The 27,936-nt window shown below is 39.1% G+C and overlaps 2 protein-coding genes across 9 annotated transcripts in view; one reads left to right on the top strand and one right to left on the bottom strand.

The window, feature by feature from the left end:
• LOC123516623 overlaps positions 1 to 268 on the top strand; it is a 162,087-nt gene extending 161,819 nt beyond the window's left edge. For 6 of the 7 annotated variants that reach the window (XR_006678261.1, XR_006678258.1, XR_006678264.1 and 3 more), the window contains one exon: positions 137 to 268. The gene's annotated coding sequence lies outside the window, so the exon portion shown is untranslated. The remainder of the gene's footprint in view (positions 1 to 136) is intronic. The other variant, XM_045276185.1, reaches the window with a different exon arrangement.
• LOC123516622 overlaps positions 1 to 27,936 on the bottom strand; it is a 68,609-nt gene that overhangs the window by 12,398 nt on the left and 28,275 nt on the right. For both annotated transcript variants that reach the window (XM_045276182.1, XM_045276184.1), the window contains exons 7-9: positions 26,657 to 26,916; positions 18,932 to 19,072; positions 116 to 1,598 (exon numbers count right to left, since the gene is read on the bottom strand). In XM_045276182.1, the coding sequence (XP_045132117.1) occupies positions 116 to 1,598; positions 18,932 to 19,072; positions 26,657 to 26,916 (1,884 nt within the window). The remainder of the gene's footprint in view (positions 1 to 115; positions 1,599 to 18,931; positions 19,073 to 26,656; positions 26,917 to 27,936) is intronic.

The following is a 27,936-nucleotide window of genomic DNA, read 5'->3' on the forward strand; positions in this document are numbered from 1 at the left end:
ATAAATAAAAAAATAATGAATTAACTAGCTTCACTATTATCATTACAAGTAAGCTAACCCTACAATCTACTCCACTGACCTACCTTTGATATGAATAAATTCTCATGTTACTCACCAGTGTTTATCCCTGTTTCAGCATCCTGTTGAACGTCTGGGCTTACACACGATGCTGGCTCTACCTCTTCATCATGTCTTCGAAGACCGTCTATTTCCTCAGAAGGCTGCTCCTGCTGGCAAATATCTGACATTTTGTCTTCTAATTCCTGGACAATGACTTCATCATCAATGAGTGTCTTTGTTGAACTTGTTCTCATGTTACCATTATCTAGGCTTGAACTAAATTCACTTTTCTTTCTTGTCTTCCTTGTTCTCTTTGGTTTTTCTATCTCTTCATTATCTTCACAGTTTACAGTATATTGCAGTGTTCTTCTACTTACACTTCTCAAATTTCTAGGGGTTTGAGAAGAAATACACTTGGCTGATTGACTCCCTTTCCATGACTGAATCAATTCCTTCGGTGTCTTTGAATACTGAGGTTGTTTCATAACATCTTCAAGAACAACAGACACATTACATAGACTTGCATATTCATTATTAGACTTGGCTGACAAAGGTGGTAAGTTTTCTTTCTCCGTCGTCCTAGTTGATGAAAATGGTGGTATATCAACCACTGTATCATTCATCATTGAAAGATCAAATGGGGTTTTCTCACATTGTACTAGGATTTCCTCTGACAATTCCATTTCTCTAGTTTTGAAGAATTTCTTTTTTGATTGAGTAACTTTCAATTCATCTTGTAAACCATCTATGTCTTTTTCTATACATGTCTGTGGATTCTCTTGAACCACAGCTAGATTCTCTTGAATTACAAGTGGATCCTCATGAGTTACTGGTGGACTGTCATGAATTACTAGTGGATTTTCTTGAATGATTAAATCTGAGACTGGCATGGTTACATCCATATTAGTAACAATTTTACAGGTTGTGTTAGCCTCTTCCCAAAGAGCCACTGTACTTTCAGAAATCAATGCTGATGAAGTGTTGCAAGACTGCCAATTGTTCTCATCTGTGATTGAATCCACTTTTGTTACCATCTTTTTAGGAGTACCAACCTCAGGCACAGGACTTTGTGTGTTTGGTATAGTTCCTTGATCAATTTGTTCATCCTGCTGTAAACTGACAATCTCCCAGTCTTCTGAATTTTCAAATTTTCTTTTTAAGTGCCTTTTACTCCTACGTCCAACTGCACCATCTACAGTCTCTAGCCTGGCCCGCAAGGAGGAGGGTGAATGAAGGCAGCTGTGATCAAGTGAAAGTGGTGGACTATCTGTAGGTGTAGTGGCTAGAGAAGGAAGTTTCCTCCTGGACCTGGATCTCTGAAGGCCACCATTTCTGAGCATTGGTGAAACCACAACTCCATCACTTTCCTCATCTGATGAGTCCAAGGGAACAACACGAGATGGCCTACCACGTTTATGCCTATGTGTTTTTCTTCCTCGGCTACGGGAGTAGAAACTTGACCTTCCAACATCAAGCAGCCAGCTTGGTCCCTCCAGTGGATCATCAAGTATGGATGTTTGATCATTCTTCCCTTCTGTCTGAAAATTTATAATCTTTTGTTAATACTGCTTCAGCAGCTACACAGTGATAAATAAAAAAATTGCACAATGTGACATTTTAATAGATGCCTTAACATATAAATACCAATTTCAATATATTATGAAGAACTATGGTATGGATGTCTTCTTTTTATGTAACTTTTCGTCTTGCATAAGTATCAGGTGTGAGTCACGTTTTAATGTATTTTCCTTTAATGGTGAATAATGTACTTCATGAATATTTCTTAGTATAAAGGTTTCCCACATTATTTGATGGCTCATTTTTCGATAATTTGATTATCCAATTGTTATCCTTTATATCCACTCACTCATTTTCCGATGTCCGGGCTCATTTATCCAATTTTTAACCAATCACCAGAATGTAAACAAACACACCATGATCACATTGCCACCCACACCAAAGCCACCACTCACTCCTGCTACAAGTAGGAATAATTAGTGAACAGGATACCGCTCTTTTTCCTCTTTTTTTTTCTGCTTGCCTTTTGTTTGCCCCCAACAGCCTGGCTCTGGAGCAATCCTAAGCCACCTGTAGCATCAAGATCAGTCTTTCATTTGTATTCACTCCACAGTGTTTGTGTTTTGCTAAATTCACATTCATTGTTGAAGGGCAAAAGACCAAAGAAAAGTTTATCTTTAAAGAAAAAGCTTGAAATTGTTAAGCACCATGAGGGAGGTGAAAATGCCAGCTTCATCACCAGAAACCTGCAGTTGCCCCAATCCAGTCTCCATTGTCATCAAACAAGCAGCAAGTGTGAACATAGCAGGTGAGACAGCTACATTAATGGCAAAGAAGAGGGAACTAGTAATGGAGGAAATGGAAAGACTTTTTAAGGCTGTGGATTGATGACAAGACTTGCTGCTGAGTGGTATCTGCTAACTTAACTGAAGCTCATTTTTCTCCTCTTGCCAGTGTATATAGGCCTATAGGGGAAACCATTGTATTAAAAAAAAAAAAAAGCTTATAACACTTCCTTTAGGTGGTATGGAAAAGTGTTCTCTATCTCTTAATAAAAGTTAGGCCTAGGTTACTCTTCACATCAAATTAAATCCTATTGAACCTTAAGTTCAATCAATCATAAAGTGCAGAAAACCTGTATGTTAAAGTGTGTACGTGTGAAGGATCATGTGGTGTCCCTTTGTTTTAAGCACTGTGTTGTGACCTCTTTGTGGGGTTAGGGATAAAGACTGGACGTGCAAGTCATGTAGGCGTAGCTCTGTCTCCTTGGATGAAAAAAACATTGTCTCAATTTTTTTTTTTTTTTTAACGTAGGGAAGTGGGCAAAAAAGGAAAGGATTAAAGAAAACGGCGCACTTGAGTGCTGGCTCTCTAAAAAGTGACAAAGCGTCAGCCAAAATTCTGGAGCAAATGCCTCGATACCTCCCTCTTAAAAGAAGACACGTCATAGGAAGTCAGAAATACAGATGCAGGGAGGGAGTTCCAGAGTTTACCAGTGAAAGGGATGAATGATTGAGAGTACTAGTTAACTCTTGCATTAGAGAGTTGGACAGAATAGGGATGAGAGGAAGAAGAAAGCCTTGTGCAGCGTGGCTGCAGGAGGAGGGGAGGCATGCAGTTAGCATGAAAATAGCGATAAAAGATAGAGATGCAACATTTCGGCGGTGAGAAAGAGGCTGAAGACAGTTAGTCAGAGGAGTTGATGAGATGAAAAGCTTTTGATTTCACCCTATCTAGTAAAACTGTGTGACTGGAACTCCCCCAAACATGCAAAGAGTACTCCATACACGGGCGGATAAGACCCTTATACAGAGTAAGCAGTTGGAAGGGTGAGAAAAACTGGCAGAGATGCCTCAGAACACCTAACTTCATAGAAGCTGTTTTAGCAAGAGATGAGATATGAAGTTTTCAGTTAAGATTATGAGTAAAAGACAGACTGAGAATATTCATTGTGGAAGAGGGAGACAGTTGAGTGTCATTGAAGAAGATGGGATAGTTTTCTGGAAGGCTGTGTCGAGTTGATAAATAGAGGAATTGAATTTTTGAAGCATTGAAAACTATTAGATTTTCTCTGCCCCAAATCGGAAATCTTAGAAAGATCAGAAGTCAGGCATTCTGTGGCGTCCCTGCGTGATCTGTTGACTTCCTGAAGAGTTGGTTGTCTCTGAAAGGACGTGGAAAGATGTAAGGTGGTAGCGTAGGAGAGGATATGGCAAGAAGTTTGGTTAAGAAGGTCATTAATGAATAATAGAAAGAGAGTGAGTGACAGGACAGAACCCAGAGGAACTCCACTATAAATAGATTTAGAAGAACAGTGGCCGTCTACCACAGCAGCAATACAATGGTCGGAAAGGAAACTTGAGATAAAGTTGCAGAGAGAAGGATAGAAGCCGTAGGAGGGCAGTTCTGAAATCAAAGCTTTATGCCAGATTCTATCAAAAGCTTTTGATATGTCTAACACTACCAGCAAAAGTTTCACTGAGATCTCTAAAAGAGGATGACCAAGACTCAGTGAGGAAAGCCAGATCACCAGTAGAGTGACCTTGACTGAAGCCATACTGGCGATCAGACAGAAGATTGTGAAGTGACAGATGTTTGAGAATCTTCCTATTCAGGATAGATTCAAAAACTTTAGACACACAGGAGATTAAAGCTATAGGACGGTAGTTTGAGGGGTTAGAACGGTCACCCTTTTTAGGAACAGGTTGAATGTAGGCAAACTTCCAGCAGGAAGGAAAGGTAGAAGTAGATAGACAAAGTTGGAAGAGTTTGGCCAGGCCAGGCAAGGTGCAAGCACGGAAGCACAGTTTTTGAGAACAATAGGAGGGACCTAATCAGGACCATAAGCCTTCCAAGGGTTTAGGCCAGTGAGGGCATAGAAAACATCATTAAAAAGAATTTTAATTATAGACATGAAATAGTCAGAGGGAGGGACAAGCCCAGAATCTTCCAAGGTGGAGTTGTGAGCAAAGGTTTGAGAGAAGAGTTCAGCTTTAGAAACAGAAGAGATGGCAGTGGTGCCATCAGGATGAAATAAAGGAGGGAAAGATGAAAAAGTGAAGTTATCTGGAGATGTTTTTGGCTAGATGCCAGAAGTCTCGAGGGGAGTTTGAGTTTGAAAGATTATGACATTTTCTACAGGAGTGTTTGGCAAGCTGAAGAACAGACTTGTCATGATTCCGGGCAGAAATATAAAGTGCATGCGATTCAGGAGATGGAAGACTCAAGTACCTATTGTGGGCAACTTCTCTAACATGTATAGCACGAGAACAGGCTGAGTTAAACCAAGGTTTAGGTTGAGAAAAAGAATGAGGAATGTACACCTCCATGCCAGACACTATCACCTCTGTTATGCGTTCAGCACAAAGAGATGGGTCTCTGACACAGAAGCAGTAATCATTCCAGGGAAAATCAGCATAATACCTCCTCAGGTCCCTCCAACTGGCAGAGGCAAAACATCAGAGACATACAGGTGCTACACACCTCCATATTGGATCACCCCAGGACATAAAAGTAGTTATGACCTGGGTCTTACTCTCCTTTACACTTTTCCCTTCTTGCCCTTGTGTCAGCCTGGGGTAAGTTTAGGCCAAGTGGCAAGCGGTGAGCACATCAATTCCTTCCCTCCTAACTGGTATCTGTATTTGTGAGTAAGCATTTCCCTGTCTCTAAAAACTTTGAGTGATCAGTTCAAAGATTATTTTTGTCTGGCAAGTATTTTTATGAATATTAGGTATGTATCAATTGTGGTAGTTATATTCTTGTGTGGAGTTGGGATATGGTGAGGCAGTATTAAGAGAATCTTAATATCATTGTGGGTGTGGTACTGGAAGGGAAAACTTCCTGTTTCTTGCAAGATAAAACCTGGAACATCTGTTGTTTTTTATGTGTGTTTTCTATTAAACTTTTCTGTAAATATAACTCTATGATTGTATAAATTTAATCTCCTTTGAGTTCTACATAGGGGAGGCCTATCCCCATGCATTAAGTATTATTAAGGTGGCAACTTCAATAACATTGTGCCATAGAATTACACCCCGTGTGGTCTCACTTCTACCTAAAGATTGGTCAATAAGCCCTCAAGAAATCTTTCCGTATCAGAACAGCTGGCTGGGTGACCAACAGACAACCATGGTAAACACACACACACACACTTGCAGCACAGATACATAAGTACACATACATGTTGCAAACACACACACACACACACACACACACACACACACACACACACACACACACACACCAAAATTGTTCTACAGATTCATAAATGGAAAAATAAGACAAAAAGAAACAATAGAAAGGTTAAAAGGAGAGAACGGAATGGTGGAAGACCCAAAAAGTATGGCAGAACTGTTAAATAGTAAATTTCATGAAGTCTTTACTAAGGAATCCAAATTTGAAAGACCACAGGGTAATAGAGAGACTGTCCATATGAAAGAGATTAAAGTAACCAAGCTTGAAATAAAAAAGTTGATGACGAAACTAGATGAGGAAAAGGCAATGTGACCAGATGAAGTCTCAGGCAGAATACTGAAAGAATGTAGGGAAGAACTAGCAAGTCCTATATACATCATAAAATGCTCAATAGAAAATGGAACAGTGCTAGTGGAGTGGAAAAGAGCTGAGGTGGTTCCCATATATAAGAGCGGAAGGAAGGAATAACCTTTAAATTACAGACCGGTATCACTAACTAGTGTAATGTGTAAGATGTGTGAAAGAGTAATAAAGAAGCAATGGATTGAGTTTCTTGAAGACAACAAATTATTATCAAATAGCCAATTTGGTTTTAGAAAAGGTCGGTCATGTGTAACAAATTTATTGAGTTTCTACTCTTGAATAGTTGATAAAGTACAAGAGAGAGAGGGATGGATTGATTGTATTTATTTAGATTTAAAAAAGGCGTTTGATAAAGTGCCACATGAAAGATTACTATGGAAGTTAGAGGAGAAGGGTGGCTTAAAAGGAAGCACATTGAGATGGATGAAAAATTACTTGAGGGGGAGAGAAATAAGGACGATAGTTAAAGATATGAAGTCCAAGTGGAGAACAGTAGACAGCGGAGTGCCACAGTGGTCAGTATTGGCGCCAATACTTTTTCACGTATATGTAAACGACATGCCAGAGAGAGTGAACAGCTACACAAATCTGTTTGCGGACGATGCGAAACTGTGCAGAGTCATTAAACAAAAAGAGGATTGTGAAGTACTACAGGAAGACTTAAACAAGATCTGGAAATGGAGTAAAAAATGGGAGATGGAATTGAATGTGGACAAAAGCCATGTCATGGAAATGGGAAAAAGTGAAAGACGACCAGTGGGAATCTATAAGATGGGAGATGGAGTAGAACTAGAAAAAGTAAATAAGGAAAAGGACTTGGGAGTGACAATGGAAGAAAACAATCAACCGGTAAGCCATATTGATAGAATTTTCAGAGAGACGTATAATTTGCTAAGGAATATTGGATTAACATTTCACTATATGGACAAAGAAATGATGAAGAAATTGGTAAGTACTAAAATAAGACCTAGATTAGAATATGCAGGAGTTGTGTGGACCCTCCATAAAACAAAACACATAAGGAAATTGGAGACTACAAAAAATGGCTACAAGAATGGTTCCAGAATTTAAAGGGATGACATATGAGGAGAGACTAAAAGCTATGGATCTACCAACCCTGGAACAGAGAAGAGAGAGAGGGGATCTGATACAAGTTTATAAATTGATTAACGGAATGGATCAAGTGGATAATGAGAAATTAATCCTGAAAGAAGAATATGACATTAGAAGCACAAGATCGCATAGTAAGAAACTGAGGAAGGGAAGATGTCTGAAATTTTGTTTCCTGCAAAGATGTGTTGAGACTTGGAACAGTTTGAGTGAGGAAGTGGTGTCAGCAAAGAGTGTATATAATTTTAAAGAAAAATTAGATAATTGTAGATATGGAGACGGGACCACACGAGCATAAAGCCCAGGCCCTATATAACAACAACTAGGTAAATACACACACACACACACACACACACACACACACACACACACACACACACACACACACACACACACTGACAACTTTTCCCATTGGACTAAGGTATTGTATGATTGGAGGGGGCTCTGGTTTCTTTGTGAAAACTAGGTCAAGCAATGATGGTTCTTTTTTGCCCCTGTACCTTGTTGACTCCTCCACCCACTGATCCATTGCATTAACCATAGTCCACTGCCCAGCATTATCCATTACTTCCATCTCTTTCCAGCTTACTACTTTGCAGTTAAAGTCTCCAATTAAAAGTATTCTTCGATCTCTTCTTATCATGATATCTAGGCACTTTATCACCTCTTTGCATATCTTTATGTATTAGTCTTTGGTGGAACATATGTAACTATAATTTTTCTCTTCTTCAGTTCCTCTGTTTTGATTGTTACTCCCATTACTTCCACTTTGTCCTCTCTATATTGCACATCCTCCACAAATATATTATTATGAACAATTATTAGCACTCTTTCCCCTTCATCCTTCCTGTCTCTCCTCTAGGTATTATATTCCTCCTCTTTTAGTTACCATGGATCTCTTCTCTTAGTTTTGTTTCAACTATGCACATTACATCCAGTTTTTTCTCTTCCAAATAATCCCTAACCTCCAACATGCTTGATAGCAACCCATCTATATTAGTATAAGTCAGTCTTAATTTCTTGCCCCCTCCATAACCTCTTATTTCTTCCGTAGGTATCACTTCTTTAGTCTCATATCCATAACCTTCCAGTAAAAATTCTTCTTCTCTATCTCTGTCCTTTTCTTGTTTTTTTTCCTTAGCTTCACTTCTTAGCACTTTTTTTTCTTTTCTCTCTCCTCTAGGTTCATATCTCTTTTTATCCATATATCTTTGTGTTCAGTATTATCGGCCAGCTTCCCTTTCCTAGCCATAATTTCCTCTACTGCCACTTGGGATCTCATTCTCACTTTCATTGGTCTCCTACCCCCTTCATTGTATCTTCCTAGCCTGATCACTTCCTCCACCTCCTGGTCTAGTTCTTGTGTGCTGTCTTGTACTTGTTTGATAACAGTTTTGGCTAATTTCTCTCTTCCCGTTCTCTCATGAATTTATTTGAGTTTTCTTTTCCTTCATCCCAAAAATCACGCAGCTTTTTTTTTTGTCCACTGTATCCTGCACCAGCTCTTCTTTCTCTTTAATTACTTCAATTACAGCAACTTTTGTGTTTTCCTGAATTTGTCTCTTTATAACCTCCGAAAATTTAACTTTTTCCTCTTCCTGTTTCTGCTTCCACTCATTTCGTAGTTCCTACAGTTTGTTTTCACTTAATCCATCTTCTACCCTATCCACAATCCCATCCTACACTTTAACCTGTAAGCTTCTTAAGGAGTTTTCATAGTCTTGACATGTGGCTTTTAGTACATCATTTTGTTTCTTTATTTCTTGTATCTCTTCTTTTAATCCCTGATTGATTTCACTGACCTCCTCACATTCTACAAATCTCAATTTCAGCTCTATGTTTTCCGTTGTCAGTCGGTCCTGTTTGTTCATTAGACTCAACATCACTTCCTTCATATACCTTAATTCCCTTTCTACATTGATCAACTTTCTCATATACCTTAATTCCCTGAACCCAGAAAAATCCTTAGTTTCCTTAGTCCAACAGGAGTTTCAATGTACCGTTGGTTTCCACACAAAAGCGTATGTTTTGATTCCATCATACGTCTGGCAGCACTACTCTTTTCCATCTCTCTCTCGTACTTCTTTCCATATATGATCCAAAACTTATTTAATATGGAGACAGGAGAATCTATGGACCCCCTCCCTATCCTGAACATACATCTAGGCCAGTCTCCAGCTCCTGTTGTAGCTTTTCCCTGCGAGCTGCTCAGATACGTCTGATTGGCACAATGACCCAGGAGTGTGTGTGTGTATTTACCTAGTTGTATTCACCTAGTTGTAATTTTACAGGGCCTGGGTATCATACTCGTGTGGCCCCGTCTCCATATCGACACACATCCAACTTTCCTTTAAAACTATGCACACTCCTCGCTGACACCACCTCCTCACTCAAACTATTCCACACCTCCACACATCTTTGTGGGAAACTATATTTCTTCACATCCTTCAAGCATATTCCCTTGACTATCTTTTTACTATGCGATCTCGTAGTTCTATTTAAATTTTCCTCTCTCAACATCATTTGCTCATTATCCACTTCATCCAAACCGTTCAACAGTTTATAAACCTATATCAAATCTCCTCTTTCTCTTCTTTGTTCCAAGGTAAGCAAATTCATTTTTTTAATCTCTCTTCATAGGTCATTTCTGCCAATTCCGGTACCATTTTTGTTGCCATTCTCTGCAATCTCTCCAACTTCCTTATATGCTTCTTTTTATAAGGGGACCAAACCACCCTAGCATATTCCAGTCTTGGTCTAATTACCATAATAATTAATTTCTTCATCATATCTTTATCCATATAATGAAAGGCTAATCCAATATTTCTAATCAAATTATATGTTTCTCCAAACATCTTGTCAATATGAGCCTCAAACTGCCCATGGTCTTGTATTATCACTCCCAAATCCTTTTCCTTTTCCACCTTTTTCAACACTACTCCTTCACCCATCTTATATGACCCTCTTGGCCGTCTTCCACTCTTCCCCATCTCCATCACATGACTTTTGCTTAGATTAAATTCCATCTTCCACCTCTTACTCCACTCCCAAATCCTATCCAGATCTGCCAGTAAAATTTCACAATCTTCTTCACTCTTCACACACCTACACAACTTCGCATCATCCGCAAACAAATTAATATAACTGTTTACTCCCTGTGTGTGTGTGTGTGTGTGTGTGTGTGTGTGTGTGTGTGTGTGTGTGTGTGTGTGTGTGTGTGTGTGTGTGTGTGTGTGTGTGTGTGTGTGTGTGTGTGTGTGTGTGTGTGTGTGTGTGTGTGTGTGTGTGTGTGTGTGTGTGTGTGTGTGTGTGTGTGTGTGTGTGTGTGTGTGTGTGTGTGTGTGTGTGTGTAATTCACCTCCTCGGTCGCCTGCTGGTCACCCAGCCAGTCTTCCCCATTACAGAGCGAGCTCAGAGCTCATAGACCGATCTTCGGGTAGCACTGAGACCACAAAACACTCCACACACCGAGAAAGTGAGGCCACAACCCCTCGAGTTACATCCCGTACCTATTTACTGCTAAGTGAGCAGGGGCCACACATTAAGAGGCTTGCCCATCTGCCTAGCCGCCCCGGGACTCGAACCCAGCCCTCTCGATTGTGAGTCGAGCGTGCTAACCACTACACTACGCAGTGTATTTACCTAGTTGTATTTACCTAGTTGTAGTTTTACAGGGCCTGGGCTTTATACTTGTGTGGCCCCGTCTCCATATCTACACTTATCCAATCTTACTTTAAAAGTATGCACACTTGTTGCAGACACAACTTCTTCATTCAAACTGTTCCACGTCTCAACACATCTTTGCGGGAAACTATACTTCTTAATATCTCTTGCACATCTTCCCTTCCTCAGCTTCTTACTATGCAATCTTGTGCTTCGACTGGCATATTCTTCTCTCAGGATAAGATACTCATTGTCCACTTGGTCCATTCTGTTTATCAATTTATAAACTTGTATGAGATCCCCTCTCTCCCTTCTCTGCTCCAATGTTGGAAGATCCATAGCCTTTAGTCTCTCCTCATATGTCATCCCTTCAAGTTCTGGGACCATTCTTGTAGCCATTATTTGTAGTCTCTCCAGCTTCCTTATGTGTTTCTTTTTGTGAGGGGTCCACACTACTCCTGCATATTCCAATCTGGGTTTTATTATAGTACTTACCAGTTTCTTCATCATTTCTTTGTCCATGTAGTGAAATGCTATTCCAATATTCCTTAGCAAATTGTATGTCTCTGAAAATTCTATCAATATGGCTTGCCGGTTGATTATTTTCTTCCATCGTCACTCCCAAATCCTTTTCCTTTTTTACTTTCTCCAGTTCTACTTCATCTCCCATCTTATAGATTCCCACTGGTCGTCTTTCACTTTTTCCCATTTCTATGACATGGCTTTTGTCCACATTGAATTCCATCTCCCACTTTTAACTCCATTCCCAGACCTAAGTCTTCTTGCAGTATTTCACAATCCTCTTTTTGCTTTATAACTCTGCACAATTTTGCATCGTCCGCAAACGGATTTATGTAGCTCTTCACTCCTTCTGGCATGTCATTTATATAAATGAGAAAAAGTATTGGCGCCAATACTGACCCCTGTGGCACTCCGCTTTCTACTGCTCTCCACTTGGACTTCATATCTTTGACTACCGTTGTGTGTGTGTGTGTGTGTGTGTGTGTGTGTGTGTGTGTGTGTGTGTGTGTGTGTGTGTGTGTGTGTGTGTGTGTGTGTGTGTGTGTGTGTGTGTGTATTTACCTAATTGTATTTACCTAATTGTAACATACGGGAAAAGAGCTATGCTCGTGTTGTCCCGTCTCCATATCTATTAATGTCCAGCTTTTTCTTAAAATCATGAATATTCCTTGCGTTGACCACTTCCACGTCTAAACTATTCCATGCTTCCACCCTTCTATGAGGAAGCTATATTTTTCACATCTCTCCTATAAGTGGCCATTTTAGTTTTTCCCATGCCCTCTCGACATTCTTCCATTCCACATACACAGATCTTCCCTATCCATTTTTCCATGCCAATCATCACTCTGTATATTGCTATCAGGTCTCCCCTTTCTCTTCTGTTTTCCAGGGTTGGAAGTTGCATTCTTTTCAGTCTGTCTTCATAAGTCAAATCTCTTAAGTCAGGCACCATTTTCGTTGCAGCCCTCTGTACTTTCTCTAGTTTCCTTATGTGTTTCTTTAAGTTCGAGCCCACTGTATTGTTGCATATTCAAGCCTCGGTCTTATCATTGCAGTAATTATTTTCTTCATCATTTCTTCATCTAGATATCTGAACGCCACTCTTATGTTCCTCAATAAGTTCAATACTTCTCCAATTATTTTGTTTATATGTCTCTCTGGCGATAGGTCATTGGTAATTGTCACCCCAAGGTCTTTTTCTTCATGACTGGTTTTATGTCTTCATTTCCTATCTTGTACATACTCCTGATTCTTCTTTCACTCTTGCCAAACTCTATTTTCTTGCATTTTGTCGTGTTGAACTCCATTTGCCATGTACAGCTCCATTTCCATATTCTGTCCAAGTCTTCCTGGAGTAGTTCGCAATCTTTGTCACATCTCACTTTTCTTAACAATTTTGCATCGTCTGCAAATAGGCTCACATAACTGGACACCCCATCCACCATGTCATTTATGTAGACTGCGAACATTACTGGTGCCAACACTGATCCCTGTGGAACTCCACTCTCCACCAATCCCCATTCTGATGGTCTGTCCTTAATTATTGTTCTCATTTCTCTTCCTACCAAAAGTCTTCCATCCATTTTAGTAAACTGCCATGCACTCCTCCTACCATTTCAAGTTTCCAGATCAGTCTCTGGTGTGGTACCTTATCAAAGGCCTTTTTTAAATCCAGATATATTCCATCAGCCCAACCATCTCTTTCCTGTATTACATCTATCACCCTCGAATAGTAACATATCAGGTTTGTCGTGCATGAACGCCCTTTCCTAAAACCAAATTGACACTCACAAAGTATGTCATTTTCTCCAAGAAGTCTGTCCATCTAGTCTTCACCACCCTCTCACACATCTTAGCTACCACACTTGTAAGTGACACTGGTCTATAGTTCAATGGGTCTCTCTTGTTACCTGATTTATAGATTGGGACAATGTTAGCTCTTTTCCAGTCTTGGGGCACTACACCTTCCCTTAATGAGGCATCAATTACTTCACAAACTTTTTCTGCCAATTGCTCCCTGCATTCTCTTAAAATCCATCCTGATACCCCATCAGGTCCCACAGCTTTTCTCACTTCTAAACTCCCCATCATGTTCTTGATCTCCTCCACCGTTACTTGAAACTCCTTCATAATCCCTTTCTGTTCCATTACCAGTGGTTTGTCAAAAGCAGTCTCCTTTGTGAATACCTTCCGAAAGCATCCATTCATAGCCTCTGCCATTTCCCTGGGATCTTCACTGTATACTCCATTTACTTCTAAACTTTCAATACTTTCTCTATTTTTGATGTTGTTGTTCACATGTCTGTAAAAAAGCCTTGGTTGGTCTTTACATTTATCAATTATATCCTTTTCTTGTTTCTTTCTTTCTTCTCTTCTAATCAACACATATTCATTTCTTGCTCTTTTGTAACTTTCCCACTGCTTAATCCGTCTTTTCCTTCTCCACCTCTTCCATGCATCCTCTTTTCTTGTTCTAGCCTTTTCACATCTATCGTTAAACCAGTCCTGCTTTCCAACTTCTCTATGTTGTCTTATTGGTACAAATTTTTCTCACCTTCTTTGTATATTTTTATAAATTCCTTCCACTTTTCATTTGCTCCTTAGCACTCTTGAATTTCATCCAATTTGTCTCTTGAAAGAATTTCTTTAGGTTTCCAAAATCTGTCTTGGCATAATTCCATCTTCCCACTTTATATTCTTCATTTCTTCTAGATTTCTCTTCGTCTATCACCTTGAACTCCAAAACTGCATGATCACTCTTTGCTAAAGGGCACTCCACCCTCATCTCCTCAATGACCATTGGCTCTGTACTAAAGACCAAGTCCAGTCTTGACGATGCTCCCTCTCCTCCAAACCTAGTATCTTCTTTGACCCACTGAGTTAACACATTTTCCATTGCCAGTGTCAATAGTGTATTTCCCATGTTGTCTCTGATCCTTCCATTGACCAGTCCTCCCAACACACCTCTTTACAATTAAAATCTCCCATCATTATAGTTCGTTCACAGCCACCCAACATTTCTTCCAGACATGTTCCTGTATCACTTATCATTTCTTCATATTCCTGTACTGACCATGCATTTGTCTTAGGTGGTACGTACACCACTATGTAGTGCCTCTTTTTCCTTCATTAGTTTCTGCTCTGATCTTTAGCACTTCTGCCTTTCCCATACCTTTTTCACTTGATCCACCTTTATATCTTTTTAACCAGCAACATCACTCCTCCTCCCATCTTACCTACTCTATTTCTTTTCCAAACGTTATATTTCCTTCTCCAACCTTCATCAGGTCTTCTCCCTCTCTCAGTTTTGTTTCAGTAAGACCCACAATATCTGGGTTCTTGTCCCTCAAGTAATCGTTGAGTTCTAAAATCCCGATATCACTCCATTTATGTTGGAATACATTACATTTCGCTCATATGTAAGTTTCTTTAGTCCTTTCTTGCTGTACTTTTCTGGGTTATGAACCACTTCCTCAGTCTCATATCCAAGATTCTCCAGAAAAACTCTTTCTTCTCTTCTTCTGTCCTCTCTTCATTTTTTTTCAAAGCCTCCTTTCTCAACTCATTTAACATTTCTCTTTCCTTTTCACCGAGATCTCTTCTCAACCAAATCTTCCTTGTTGTTTCCTGCTGGGCTAGCCTCCATGACTTCTCCACCAATTCATCTACATCCTTTTGTGACTTAAGTTTGATTCTTATTGGCCTCATACCTTCTCTTGTGAACTGTGTGTGTGTGTGTGTGTGTGTGTGTGTGTGTGTGTGTGTGTGTGTGTGTGTGTGTGTGTGTGTGTGTGTGTGTGTGTGTGTGTGTGTGTGTGTGTGTGTGTGTGTGTGTGTGTGTGTGTGTGTGTGTGTGTGTGTGTGTGTGTGTGTGTGTGTGTGTGTGTGTGTGTGTGTGTGTGTGTGTGTGTGTGTGTGTGTGTGTGTGTGTGTGTGTGTGTGTGTGTGTATATATATATATATATATATATATATATATATATATATATATATATATATATATATATATATATATATATATATATATATATATATATATATATATATATATATATATATATATATATATATATATATATATATATATATATATATATATATATATATATATATATATATATATATATATATATATATATATATATATATATATATATATATATATATATATATATATATATATATATATATATATATATATATATATATATATATATATATATATATATATATATATATATATATATATATATATATATATATATATATATATATATATATATATATATATATATATATATATATATATATATATATATATATATATATATATATATATATATATATATATATATATATATATATATATATATATATATATATATATATATATATATATATATATATATATATATATATATATATATATATATATATATATATATATATATATATATATGTGTGTGTGTGTGTGTGTGTGTGTGTGTGTGTGTGTGTGTGTGTGTGTGTGTGTGTGTGTGTGTGTGTGTGTGTGTGTGTGTGTGTGTGTGTGTGTGTGTGTGTGTGTGTGTGTGTGTGTGTGTGTGTGTGTGTGTGTGTGTGTGTGTGTGTGTGTGTGTGTGTGTGTGTGTGTGTGTGTGTGTGTGTGTGTGTGTGTGTGTGTGTGTGTGTATGCTCATCACCACCACCACCATCCGTACTCCTGCTCCCATTGTCACTTGCTCTCCTTCCATTGCCGCTAATGACTTAATTTTCATCTCACCTACTGACCTACATGACTCGGATGTCTCGTATTATTACCATTACATATCCATATATGCAGTTGCAAAGTAAGTGATATTAGAGAAGTAGGGCACTTTGGTATCTCCACTGTCTCCACCATCACTACATGCATTCTTGCTCCCTTACTCCCAACATTCACTCACTCTCCCACCACCACTGCCGCCATCACTGGCAGAACATTCCACCTCATCTACTGACCATTTTGATTCAGATACCTCATATTGCTACCATTCTATATCCATTTGGTTGCAATGTACGTGATTTTGATTTTTTTTTTCCTGGAACATATTAATAATTTTTCCATTGATTTCAATGAGAAATAAAGATTCAACTTGCACCTAAATCAGGGTGAACCCTGGATTATGGAACGAATTAAATGCATATCCCAGGGTATCACAGTACAAAACTAAACTGAAGGTTGTAACATGGCTCAAGAATGAAACTGTATACAGTAAGTCCTCGTTTTACACTAGAAATACGTTCCTCAAAAAGCTATTGTAAACCGAAATTAGTGTAAGCCAAACCTGTTTTAACATGTATTAGATAGGAATACGTTCCAGCTCAGTATGAAAGTCAATCGAAAAGAGTAAACAAACATCCATCTCAACCTTCAAGGTTTCAATAACAGACAGGGCCTTTTCTGAAATGAGGCTCAACGAGAGTGGGGCATGCTGGCGTGTTTGGCTGTCTATCCAAATTTTAAGTAAACCCTCCATCCAATCCATAATGAGTTCCCGATGTTTTGTCAGCAATTTTACCTGCAGGCTTGAAGCATTAGCTGCTGCCTCCTTAACACTTGAAGCATTCCTCAAAACAGTAGCAACTGTGGTAAATTCAGGGAATGGCTTATAGCTGACAAGCCTTCCCAAGTTCTTTTCTCTTGACTATATCAAGCTTTGTTTCCAACATTAAACTTTTCCTGGCTCGTTCACCCTTACCCACTTCTTCACCAAGATCCAAATTACGTTTCGGTGACATTTTGGACAGGAATTGGTCTTAAATGCAGAGAATAATGTAAGTAAATCACCGAGCACAGTCTCACTGTTATTCGTCATGCTGGCGCGAAAGTGACTGGTTTGTTGTTGGTCCGACTTTTGGTCACAGTGCAGCGCCACAATCACAGGTGGCGGGAATTTCAAATATCGTAAGTGCGATTTTTTTATCGTAAATTGAAAAAATGGTAGTAATTGTCAATTATCGTATCTGCAAATTTATTGTATACTAAACTAGTGTAAAACGAGGACTTACTGTATATACATGCTAAACATTTCCCTAACATGTAGGTATATGTATGCACTAAACATTGTATGAATTAAATTTGGAAGTGGAGTGTTTACTGAGCTACATCTGGTATCATCTCAACAAAGCCAGTAGGTGTTGCAAGACACTGGCAAATGCCACAATGAACAAATGTGGCAAATATATTTTTAAACCCTTAAACGGGAACATGACTCCACATGGAATCACTAATTAGTGGTTTTGAAAAAGCGTACCATTTTTCACGCACATCTGGCTCCAAGGTGTATGGATCTGAGTGCAGTGTCTGTTGGTGACCAGAGCTAGAGGAAGACAGACAGGTCCCTCGCTGGCGATGCTCTTTCCTTCCTAGGTAAAGGCTGTGACTCCAGGTGGACCCACAAAGTCCGTTTGCAAAATATTAACTCATGAACATGCATACAGGGAAACATTGTTTGTAGGCCAGTATATGTGATATGCAGGGTCCTAGTGCCTCTAACTCATGCTAAATTTGTTCTCTGGGATTTGATAAGAGTCCTGGTACAGTTATTCTCTCGTTCTACATGTGTATAATAGATTTTACAATTTTTTTTCTTCTGGTTTCTTTGATAGGTAAATTTGATGTCACATCCCTGTGGATTGTCTGATGAGAGAATACAGCGGCTGTTGGCTGAGGTAACTGTAGATCTCACTGGTGAAATAACATTCACTAAAGCCTATTAGCCAGTCACAGCTGACTTCGTTATTTATAGAAAATCACATTTTCAGGAATCACCTTTCTTTTGTTCAGAGCACCACAATTGGGATGTAGAACATACAATTTATAAATAATTTTGAAATAATGAAATAATGGTTTTAGTAATATGTTCAATTAAAAGTTATCATAATAAACCACGTTAAGGGTATGCAGGTTCTGTTTATTTGTTTATTTACCTGTTCATTTATCAAAATGAGAAACAAAAATTGTTCATTTTCATTTGGTCAGAGCACCACAATTGAGAAGCAAATTAGGAATTACACACTATTTCTTAGAAAGAGCAACCATTTTAGTTAGCGAATATTCAATTTTCTTATTTTTCTTTCCAAAGAATTTTTATTTATACATTATATGGTAATCTTTTTTCTTTTTTAATAAATCATGAAAATTAAATATGAACATAAATTTGTGTTTTTACTTTCATCATTCTACAAGATGTTTTCTTTTTCAAATTTGATCAAGTGTAACTCAAGAAAGATGATCCACACATATAAATATATATATATATATATATATATATATATATATATATATATATATATATATATATATATATATATATATATATATATATATATATATATATTTTTTTTTTTTTCAGTGGGTCCACATGGAGTCAGGACACAATTCGTGTGAGTGAAGTTGGGCGTTTCCATTTAAGGGTTAATATACATCAGTTAAATCAATATGAACATGTCTGCTAATGAGATGAATTCTACTTACCGACTGTCTTGGGCTTTCAGCAGCAAGGGTCTTTGAAAGTCTGGAACTGAAGCCTCGCCCTCTTCTTGACCCTCTTCCCCTTCTTCTTCTTGATGGTCTCTGTCCTCTATTGCTGACTTGTATTTCTAATGGGCTTGGTGTCTAAGGAGAGAAAATATTGTCATTTAATAATCATGAGAACATAAAAACAAAAAATAAAGGAAAATGCAAGAAGCCATCAAGCCTAAACACAGAATCAAACATAGAATCACAATAAAGTGACTAAGAAACAATATAAGGTAATACAGCTGCAAGAATCTTGTGATAGCAACCACAAGTCAACCAACAGCCTCAAGGTAGCTCATTGCGACAGCTGTAAGAATGCCTATCTGAGCATAGCAACTGAAACATCTCCAGTCACTATCTCAAGATTCAGTCTCAGTGCAATCAGCAGGAACCATCAAGCCTAAAATAACTTCTGCACACTCCAAAGAGGCACTGCATTCTGGAAAGCATGACAGAGGAAAGCTGCCAGTGTTTTTTTAATCTTCACACAAGAAGTATTAGATCATCTCATTAGTAAGTTTGTTAACTAGATTTACTTCTCAATACAAATATACAGTGGAACCTTTATTATTAAAAACATCTCCTTTGGAACAAAACTTTTAACTCATAATGGCTTTGGTTTCCATACAATTCAGTTCTCAACTAAAGTAACTAATTTTAAATACAAAAAAGACAAAGCAAAAGCTTCTGTTTATTATTAATTTATTGTTTCTTTCATTTTTATATATTCAAAGAGAAACAATGTGGGTACAACAGCAATTCAATCTTTGAAAAAGATAAATCCATATAGAGGGGATCCTCCCAATTTGATGGGGTTAGGGCAGTTTTTCATCAGTCGAATCAGCATTTCTTTGAATCGTGAAGCAACTTTTCCCATAAGATACTTAAGAACTAGGGGGGATAGGGACCAACCTCCAGCCTAGACCCCCCAAAAACATCACTATAACCTCTAAAAAACACTAACTTACACTAAATCAGTACAGTGGTACCTTGGAGCACGAATGCTTTTGAGTAAGAACAATTTGGATTACAAACAAAAAATCGTGTTTTTTTTGCATTGGAGGATGAACTTTGCTTTGGAGTGCGAACAATATCAAACGCGGTCAACAGATTGCACACAGCACTGCGCTATCAGCTGACTGCATGCTGAGGCACCACGCTACTTCAGTGCCTCAGGAGTGTTGTTTGCAGTTGTTTGGTTGTTTTGTAGTGCCTGGGATAATAGTATTAAAGTTTTTTTTTGTTATTAAGATCACTGCCTAGCGTAGCAGCACATGGTCACGAGACATACAGACAGACGTATGGAAGATTCTAGAAGATCCAAGGGGAAGAGAGAGTATCCAGCTCATGAATTAAAATCCTTAACCCTTATAGCCTGTCAGGCACGATTGTGGCTCTTACATTAGAGCCCGTCAGGCATGATCATGGCATTTTTCAGAAACCGTGCCCCCACGGTCCAGATATATCTTATATCTGGACCATGCACGCTACTTTATGCCACACAGCTTGTTTATGCTTGAGGCTATCTGTCATATATCAAAGTCTGTCATTGGCCCATTGTTTTCAAGATGGTGGCCACTTAGCTAATCATGTATCAGCTTTACAAGAATATGTTTGTGGAAGTGTGAGGGCACCAAGCGTGAGGATGGTGAGAGCACTTATGTCAGTGTGCTGTATTTTATCATTTTTTTATTTCTTGGTGAGATATAAGATATACATACATGTATTTCCATGGATAAGTAAGCAGTTCAGAAACATATTATGATGCATGACAATATTGGAATTGTTATTTTTATCTCGTTATTGGTCTAGATAAGAATGCGTAGTGCTGGCGTGATGGAGTCGTCTGAGGAGGATGTGTTGACACTTGTTTCTGACCGCGAAGAAGTTGAATTTTCACATTACAATTTGCTTACTTCCCTGATTTATTTTCCATAATGAATGCAGAATATCAAAGAAAACTTATTGGCTTATATAAGAGTGTGCAGTGCTGGCTTGATGGAGTCACATGAGGATGTGGTGATGCTTGTTTCTGACCACAAGAAGTTGAATTTTCATTATATTACATTTTGCTTTATTTCGTGCTTTATTTTCCGATCTCCTATAGTTATAGCATAATAGTAGTACTAGTAATATATATAGTATGCAAAAAGTAAGAAATTAGGTGAAAAATACAATTTTTTTGGTCTTGAGAGGTGGTTTGGAACGAATTATAATTTCTTCCATAAGAATACATATATTTTGATGCTTTGGAATAAGAACGTCTTGGAGTAAGAACAAAATTTTGAACGGATTAAGTTTGTATTCCAAGGCACCACTGTACTATTAAAGGCTTCATTTATATCTAACTTTTTTTATTAAATACATTAGGGTGCTGTAGAGTACATTTTTGGAAATAAAAACACTTGCAAAAAAACAACTTTTATTTTCTGACAAACGGGAGACGGGAGTCCCTTGAGCCGCAGAGAACAAGGGAAGTCGTGGAAGTTGTTGATGCAGCAGTCTCGCGGTACTTGTCCCTGTTCTTCCAAATTGTTGATACTGTTGATCTAGGAACACCCATTTGCATTGTAACGACACTATGAGCTATACCTGCCTCACACTTTCTTACAAGCTCAAGCTTATCTTTGAAAGGCAGGAAATTGTGCTTCTTAGGGCTGGGGCTGGAGGTGGCTTTGCGTGGCATAGTCAAAGCGGCGTGGAGACAGGAAGTGGAACAGCAGAGCGTGGCCTGCCTGGACGATGGCTGGGGCAAGAATGAGGCAGAGGAAACGACACACAGGGTAGCGTCGGTTTACACTTCCGCCTGGCAGGCTGGTGGCGAATTTGGGGTGGCAACAGATTTGAGCGGGTGGATGGCACACAAGATATGAATGTCGAATTGGCAAGTTAGTCGATCAAACCTTGAGGATTGGGTATTAATTAACTGAGTTCAAATTGGCGATAATTCGAACTGCAAATGGTTGAATCACGAGGATTCCCTGTAGTTGCAAAATATTACAACAATCAAAGTTTTCAGCACTCAGGAATAAACCCAAGCCACCTGCGACTCTCTCCAAGACCCACAACGCCATAATTACTACACAACTGCACTTTTCCCAATAGCTTTTCTCAGCAACAAGATATGTGTTATGATCACCTTCAGTTTGGTAGTAAGCGTGTGCATGCACGTGTGTATGTGTGAACGTGCATGAGGGTATGTACATGTGTGTATATGTATGGTTATCAACCACATACCTTTGTCCTTTATTTGTGATATTGAGCAGTTGTTTATAATGAATGATGGTTGTATTATTGGTGGTGGTTAATGGCCTTTAAATGTTAGCAAGATGTCGTTGCCGCGGGGTGTGGTGCCACCTAGGCAGGTGTGATGTCAGTGACCCAAGTTTCAGAGGTATGTAAGGGTAGGCAGAGCATCCCAAGAGACAGAAATGGCCACAACCAGTCCAGCTGAACACACGTTATCCCACCTGCCAACACATCCCAAGAGCGGCAGTAGAGTTTTTTCCAGGCCCCAAGTGTTACTGTGTGCATCTTACCTTAGTTTAAGTAAAGACAAAAAGCAAGTTTTGTGTGTACTTTCTGCCTCAGCGGATTATTCTCTTTGTGTCACTCTGTAAGGCTTGCCTCACAAGATCAGTAACAAAGAAAATATCTACATGGACTAAACAATATCTTCTGATATGTTTTGTGTCATTTAACATAATTTTCTGGATAAATCATTTCTGACCTAGAGATACAGCACTTACCCCCCAAAATACACCTTTATGGTTGACAAAAACCCACACATATTGCAAAAATACATATTGTGAACTGAAGAATCAATGTGAAAAATTATATATGTTTAGGCAGCCCCCAACATTAGGTACCGTATTATAACTTATTTGTACTGTATTTATTCTAGTGTGTCACAGAGAGCTCATAAATGACCCTTTACTGGGCCCTGTAGACATTATTCATAGAAGAAATGAAGTTTGAAGTAGGTAAGCAAAGGAGAGAAGAAAACAGACTGCAGAATGCCCTGAGAGGTTTGTTTACAATAATGTTTCCCCTGCATGGGCTAAGTGTGGGTGGAGGAGGTAGGCAGAGGAGATGGGAGGAGTTTGTTTCATTTTGTGGCCACATCGATAGACACTTAGGCATATTTGGGTTATATTTTGGCTGTTTTCTTCCCGTTTAATTTGCTTGTGAGCTGGCAACATTCATCAGGAGTACACACATGCTATACATCACTGTGTCACCAACTCCCACGATGGATAGTGGGAGCGACAGTGATTTCACAGTGCCCAATTCTGCCACCTCTCCCGCGCCTTACTTCTACACCTCAGCCCACTCACCATGTTGCAGGGAGACATTTTTGAACGAGTGGTATCAGGACAGGCGACAGGCAGAGAGAGAGAGAGAGAGAGAGAGAGAGAGAGAGAGAGAGAGAGAGAGAGAGAGAGAGAGAGAGAGAGAGAGAGAGAGAGAGAGAGAGAGAGAGAGAGAGAGAGAGAGAGAGAGAGAGAGAGAGAGAGAGAGAGAGAGAGAGAGAGAGAGAGAGAGAGAGAGAGAGAGAGAGAGAGAGAGAGAGAGAGAGAGAGAGAGAGAGAGAGTGGGCGGGCTGCTGAGGCCATCAATCAGCAGCTACGAGTGATAAAGGAGTGGGGTGCTCGATGGCAAGTGACATTCGCTACCGGAGAAGACACAAGCAATGGTTGTCTCTCGGTCCCCAGCCGCCATGGCAGCAATGGCAGGAAAGTTGTCTTTTGGCGCTGCTGCTCTCCCACTCCAAGATGAAATCAAGATACTTGGAGTGGAGGTGGATCGAGGGCTGAGGTTTGACAGGCATGTCAAAACCATTGCCAAGAAAGCCTCTCACAGGATCTCCGCTCTCAGAAGGATCGCCAGTTTCCTCGACAGGAAGGGGAGACTGCTGCTGTACAAGGCACAGGTGCGGCCCCACCTTGAATACGCAGCTCTCTCCTGGATGTCCTGTGCCGCCACACACAGAAGGAGACTGGACAGCATCCAACGCCGCGCCATACGGCTAGTAGATGCTGCACTACCACCTCACCCAGAGCCTGAGCGTCCCCTTGATTCACTGGAACACCGCAGAGACGTGGCGGCGATCGTAGTGTTCCATAAGGCACAGGTGCAAAGAGTGCCACATCTGGCAGGGCTGCGTCATCCTCTAAGAGTCACCGCACGGAGCACGAGAACGGTGTTCAATGGAGGTGCCGCGATCCCACGGGTGTCAGCATCAACGCACCTTCGCAGGACGCGTCTCCAGGATGTGGAACTTGTTCACGGCCGCGGTGCCTCACGTCCAGGAGATGAACACACACAGTGTCAAACTGATGGCACATAAGTGGAGACAGACACTGCCAACTCCTCTGACACTCTTTGTGACGTGACACTCAGTGTAGTGCAGTGCGTGAATAGTGCTAGTGAAGTGAAACGAATAGTGCTCCATTTACATGCTGACCATCTTGTATATTATCTATTTTTAAGTCCTGTAAATATTGTAGAGAAATAGATTGTAGTACCCTTAGAATAGGTAGCACACGACAGTGCGCCTTTGGGTACATGTTCCTTTGTATTAAGTTTTGTTTAAATAAAAAAAAAAAAAAAAAAGAGAGAGAGAGAGAGAGAGAGAGAGAGAGAGAGAGAGAGAGAGAGAGAGAGAGAGAGAGAGAGAGAGAGAGAGAGAGAGAGAGAGAGAGAGAGAGAGAGAGAGAGAGAGAGAGAGAGAAAGGGCCCGTTTTCTATCGCTCTAGCCAAGGCCGCTGAACCCAATCAGACACAAGGCCACATAAACTGATAATACCACCTCATTCAACCTGTGATATTTTGGTAACCATAGCATCTAGAGACTTTTGGTTTATTGCATTGCAAAGAGGAAGAGTTGTTTGTGAGCAGAACACCATTTGTACTCACTCATTTATTGAATTTCCAAGTGTAATCAGTATGTGAATACAGGCTATTTTATGTGTTTCTCGCCAAATCTGGCGAGTTAGCGCAAGCGAAATGCATGTTAAACATGCATTCGCACTTACCAATGCTGTGACAGAACTTCTTATATGTAGTACGGAGGAAGAATTGGCGAGTTACCCATGCCTTACATTGGCACGCCACATGAACTGGAGTTTCTCTTTTAACACCTTATGTGTTTTAAAAGGCCTGGAGTTCTCAGAATGATACACCAACAATGATTTGACTTTACAGTTACTAGTAGCATTAGCGCACACCACATTCATATTTTGCAATTATCTTGTGTTTCATATCCATTACGAGACTCTTCTTAAGTTTCTTCTTTTCAGCAACCTTATTTTTACTTTTGGGACCCATGATCATGAGGTCTTGATTTTCATAAAACTTAAGAAATACAAACTGCTGAGGAGCACAGACACATACATACATAAAGGATGAACAATGATACACAACACGAATTGAATGTTCAGGTGGACACGCATAGCCGAGCGATCGCTGCGCCACCTACCGATGGCTATTCGTATCTTAGAAATATCTTCGTATTTCGAGGCATAAAGTATATTAAATTTTTCGTCATATATAAAAAAATTGTATGTTGGGGCGTTCGTATCTCAAGGTATTACTGTATCTGTATGAATGTTTGGAGTTACTCACATCCAGAATTCATGACCTGGATGTAATTTACTTCCACTTTTCTTCATATTTTTCACATACATACTTGTTTTGTACCTATTCATTTTTAAGCAACGTTGCTGGCATGTGGTACAATTCTTTCTCCTTGACATGATAGGCTAATATGAAATAAGTGGAAAAAATGCAAAAATTTTCAGAATTTGCTTATGTGCGTAGCACATCCACCATCGACAAAGCACAAGCAATGACTGATCTTGAGAGGCTGTGGTGACCAGTGTTTGGGTATTTGAGATGCCAAATTATGATTTATTTTATGAATTTTCTTACTTGTAAGGAATCGTCTTTATATATCATGCTACAACTTAGTACAGTAAAATAAGAAAAAACATCTATATACAGACGATCCAACAAAAAACCCATTTTCTAAGCGTCTATATATAGGTCCCCTGCCAGGAAGGAATTAATTTTCCTCTGAGAGTGAGACTCACAGGTGCAAGTTGATCCCCCACCCTGTAGAACCTCAGTTCTCAGTTTGAGAACTGAGGTTCTACAGCATGTTTTCTAATGTCTGAAGTGCCCATCAAAATATGTACAGAAAACAAAATATTATTACACATGCAGAAACAATCTAAAATATCCTTTGAGCCGCCGTGGTACAGTGGAACCATGCGTGCTTTGGGGTCCGCGGGGTCTCCAAGTGCACGGGTTCGAATCCTGTCCACGGTCTGAGTGTAGGTTGGGCTTCCTCACTCAGGGCAACGGTTTCCTAGCGGGTGAGCTTTGAGATAAGAGGTACCCCAAAAAGTACCCCCTTTAGCCCATAAATTCCCGTGAAAAGTCCACATGGTATAAAAAAAAAAAAAAAAAGCAGCAGCTCAGTGGAATGACTAAGTACTAAGGTTATGAAGCAGTTTATCAAAGTAGATTGAGTCCAAAACAAGGAGTTAGCATACAAATGGTTAATAAACAATTAGTATGTGCTTCATTTCAATGCCATAGTTTTCCTTTACTGATTCTAGACATCCCAGCCACATGAAAGAAAAGATACTGTAAGCAGAGTTTGGAATCAAATACCTGTTCAAGTGGTGAGGGTGTTTTATCTCTTAGATTGTATCTACTAGGCTGGTCCTCACTAAGCCTGGCCTCGGTACTTGTATCAAGATGATCGTGCTCAGACTGAGGTTCAGGTGTGTTGTTATCAGTGACAGCTGATACATCATGCTGAGCTTGGTCATCTTCAGCATCCAAAGATTGCTGCTCCTCACTCACTTCATTGTTTTCAGGTGATGACTGCTCTCCAATGGTTGACATGTTATGCTCATTGCCTTCACCAACTAGAAATAAATAATTAATAAATTTGTAAATTAGAAACTTTAATGATTATCAAAGTACTACACAACATCTCAAACATCATTCATCATCAACTAGCAGCATGTGTTCATACTCATTTACCCACATCACTACTACTATTTTTTTATGACACCAACTGATAAACCTTCATTCAAAACAATAGGATAAAGAGCCCCGTTTCAATTTCTGAAAACATTAAATCTTTCATGAAAGACAAGTTTGGTAGAGTGATGCAGCCTTGAAAATATCAGTAGAAAGTTCACCTGTACGTACCTTATTTACTCTACATCTATTACCGGACAAAATGGAAGTACAGACACTCGCTGATTTACAAATGAGATGTTGCGTGACGTAGGGCGATAAGCGCCAAAAATAAAAAACTGAGAAAAACGCAGTCAAATTTTTGCGACATTTGGAATGTGATACCTCAATAACAGATCAAGCTAAAGAGTTGGGGTTGGTCTTAAAAGAAAGCTTAGAATGTCTACTTTATGCCTGTCATAAAATCAAACACATCATCTTGCCAAAATATGAAAGGATTAATGGTGAAATTATTTTTTTACTTTTTTTCAGTGTTAAATCGGCAAAAAATGTGGTCATTGGTTTATATCTCAGAACTATGATAGGTTGTTGAAAAACTATATTACCATGCATAAAATAAACATCCTAAGCTTTTATTTAAGACCAATCTCAGCTCTCTAGCTTGATCCGTTTTATAGCTATCGCATTCTGAATGTCGCAAAACTTTGATCGCGTTTTTCTCCTCTTCTTTTATTCAATCAATATCCTACTATAGTGCTTGCAACATGACTCCAAACCCACACAATCATAATCACATCCTTGCAAAATACAAAATAACAATAAAACAATAAAAAAGATCTTCAAAATTGCAAAAGAGAGATTAAGAGGAAAAAAAGTAGAGTAGATGACATGAAAAAAGGAAAAGAAATATGCCAAAAGGATTCATGTATTTTCCTAATGTTATCTCAGCCCAACTTATCATA

Source organism: Portunus trituberculatus, chromosome 41 (assembly GCF_017591435.1).
Source record: "Portunus trituberculatus isolate SZX2019 chromosome 41, ASM1759143v1, whole genome shotgun sequence".
Classification (NCBI taxonomy): Eukaryota; Metazoa; Arthropoda; class Malacostraca; order Decapoda; family Portunidae; genus Portunus; species Portunus trituberculatus.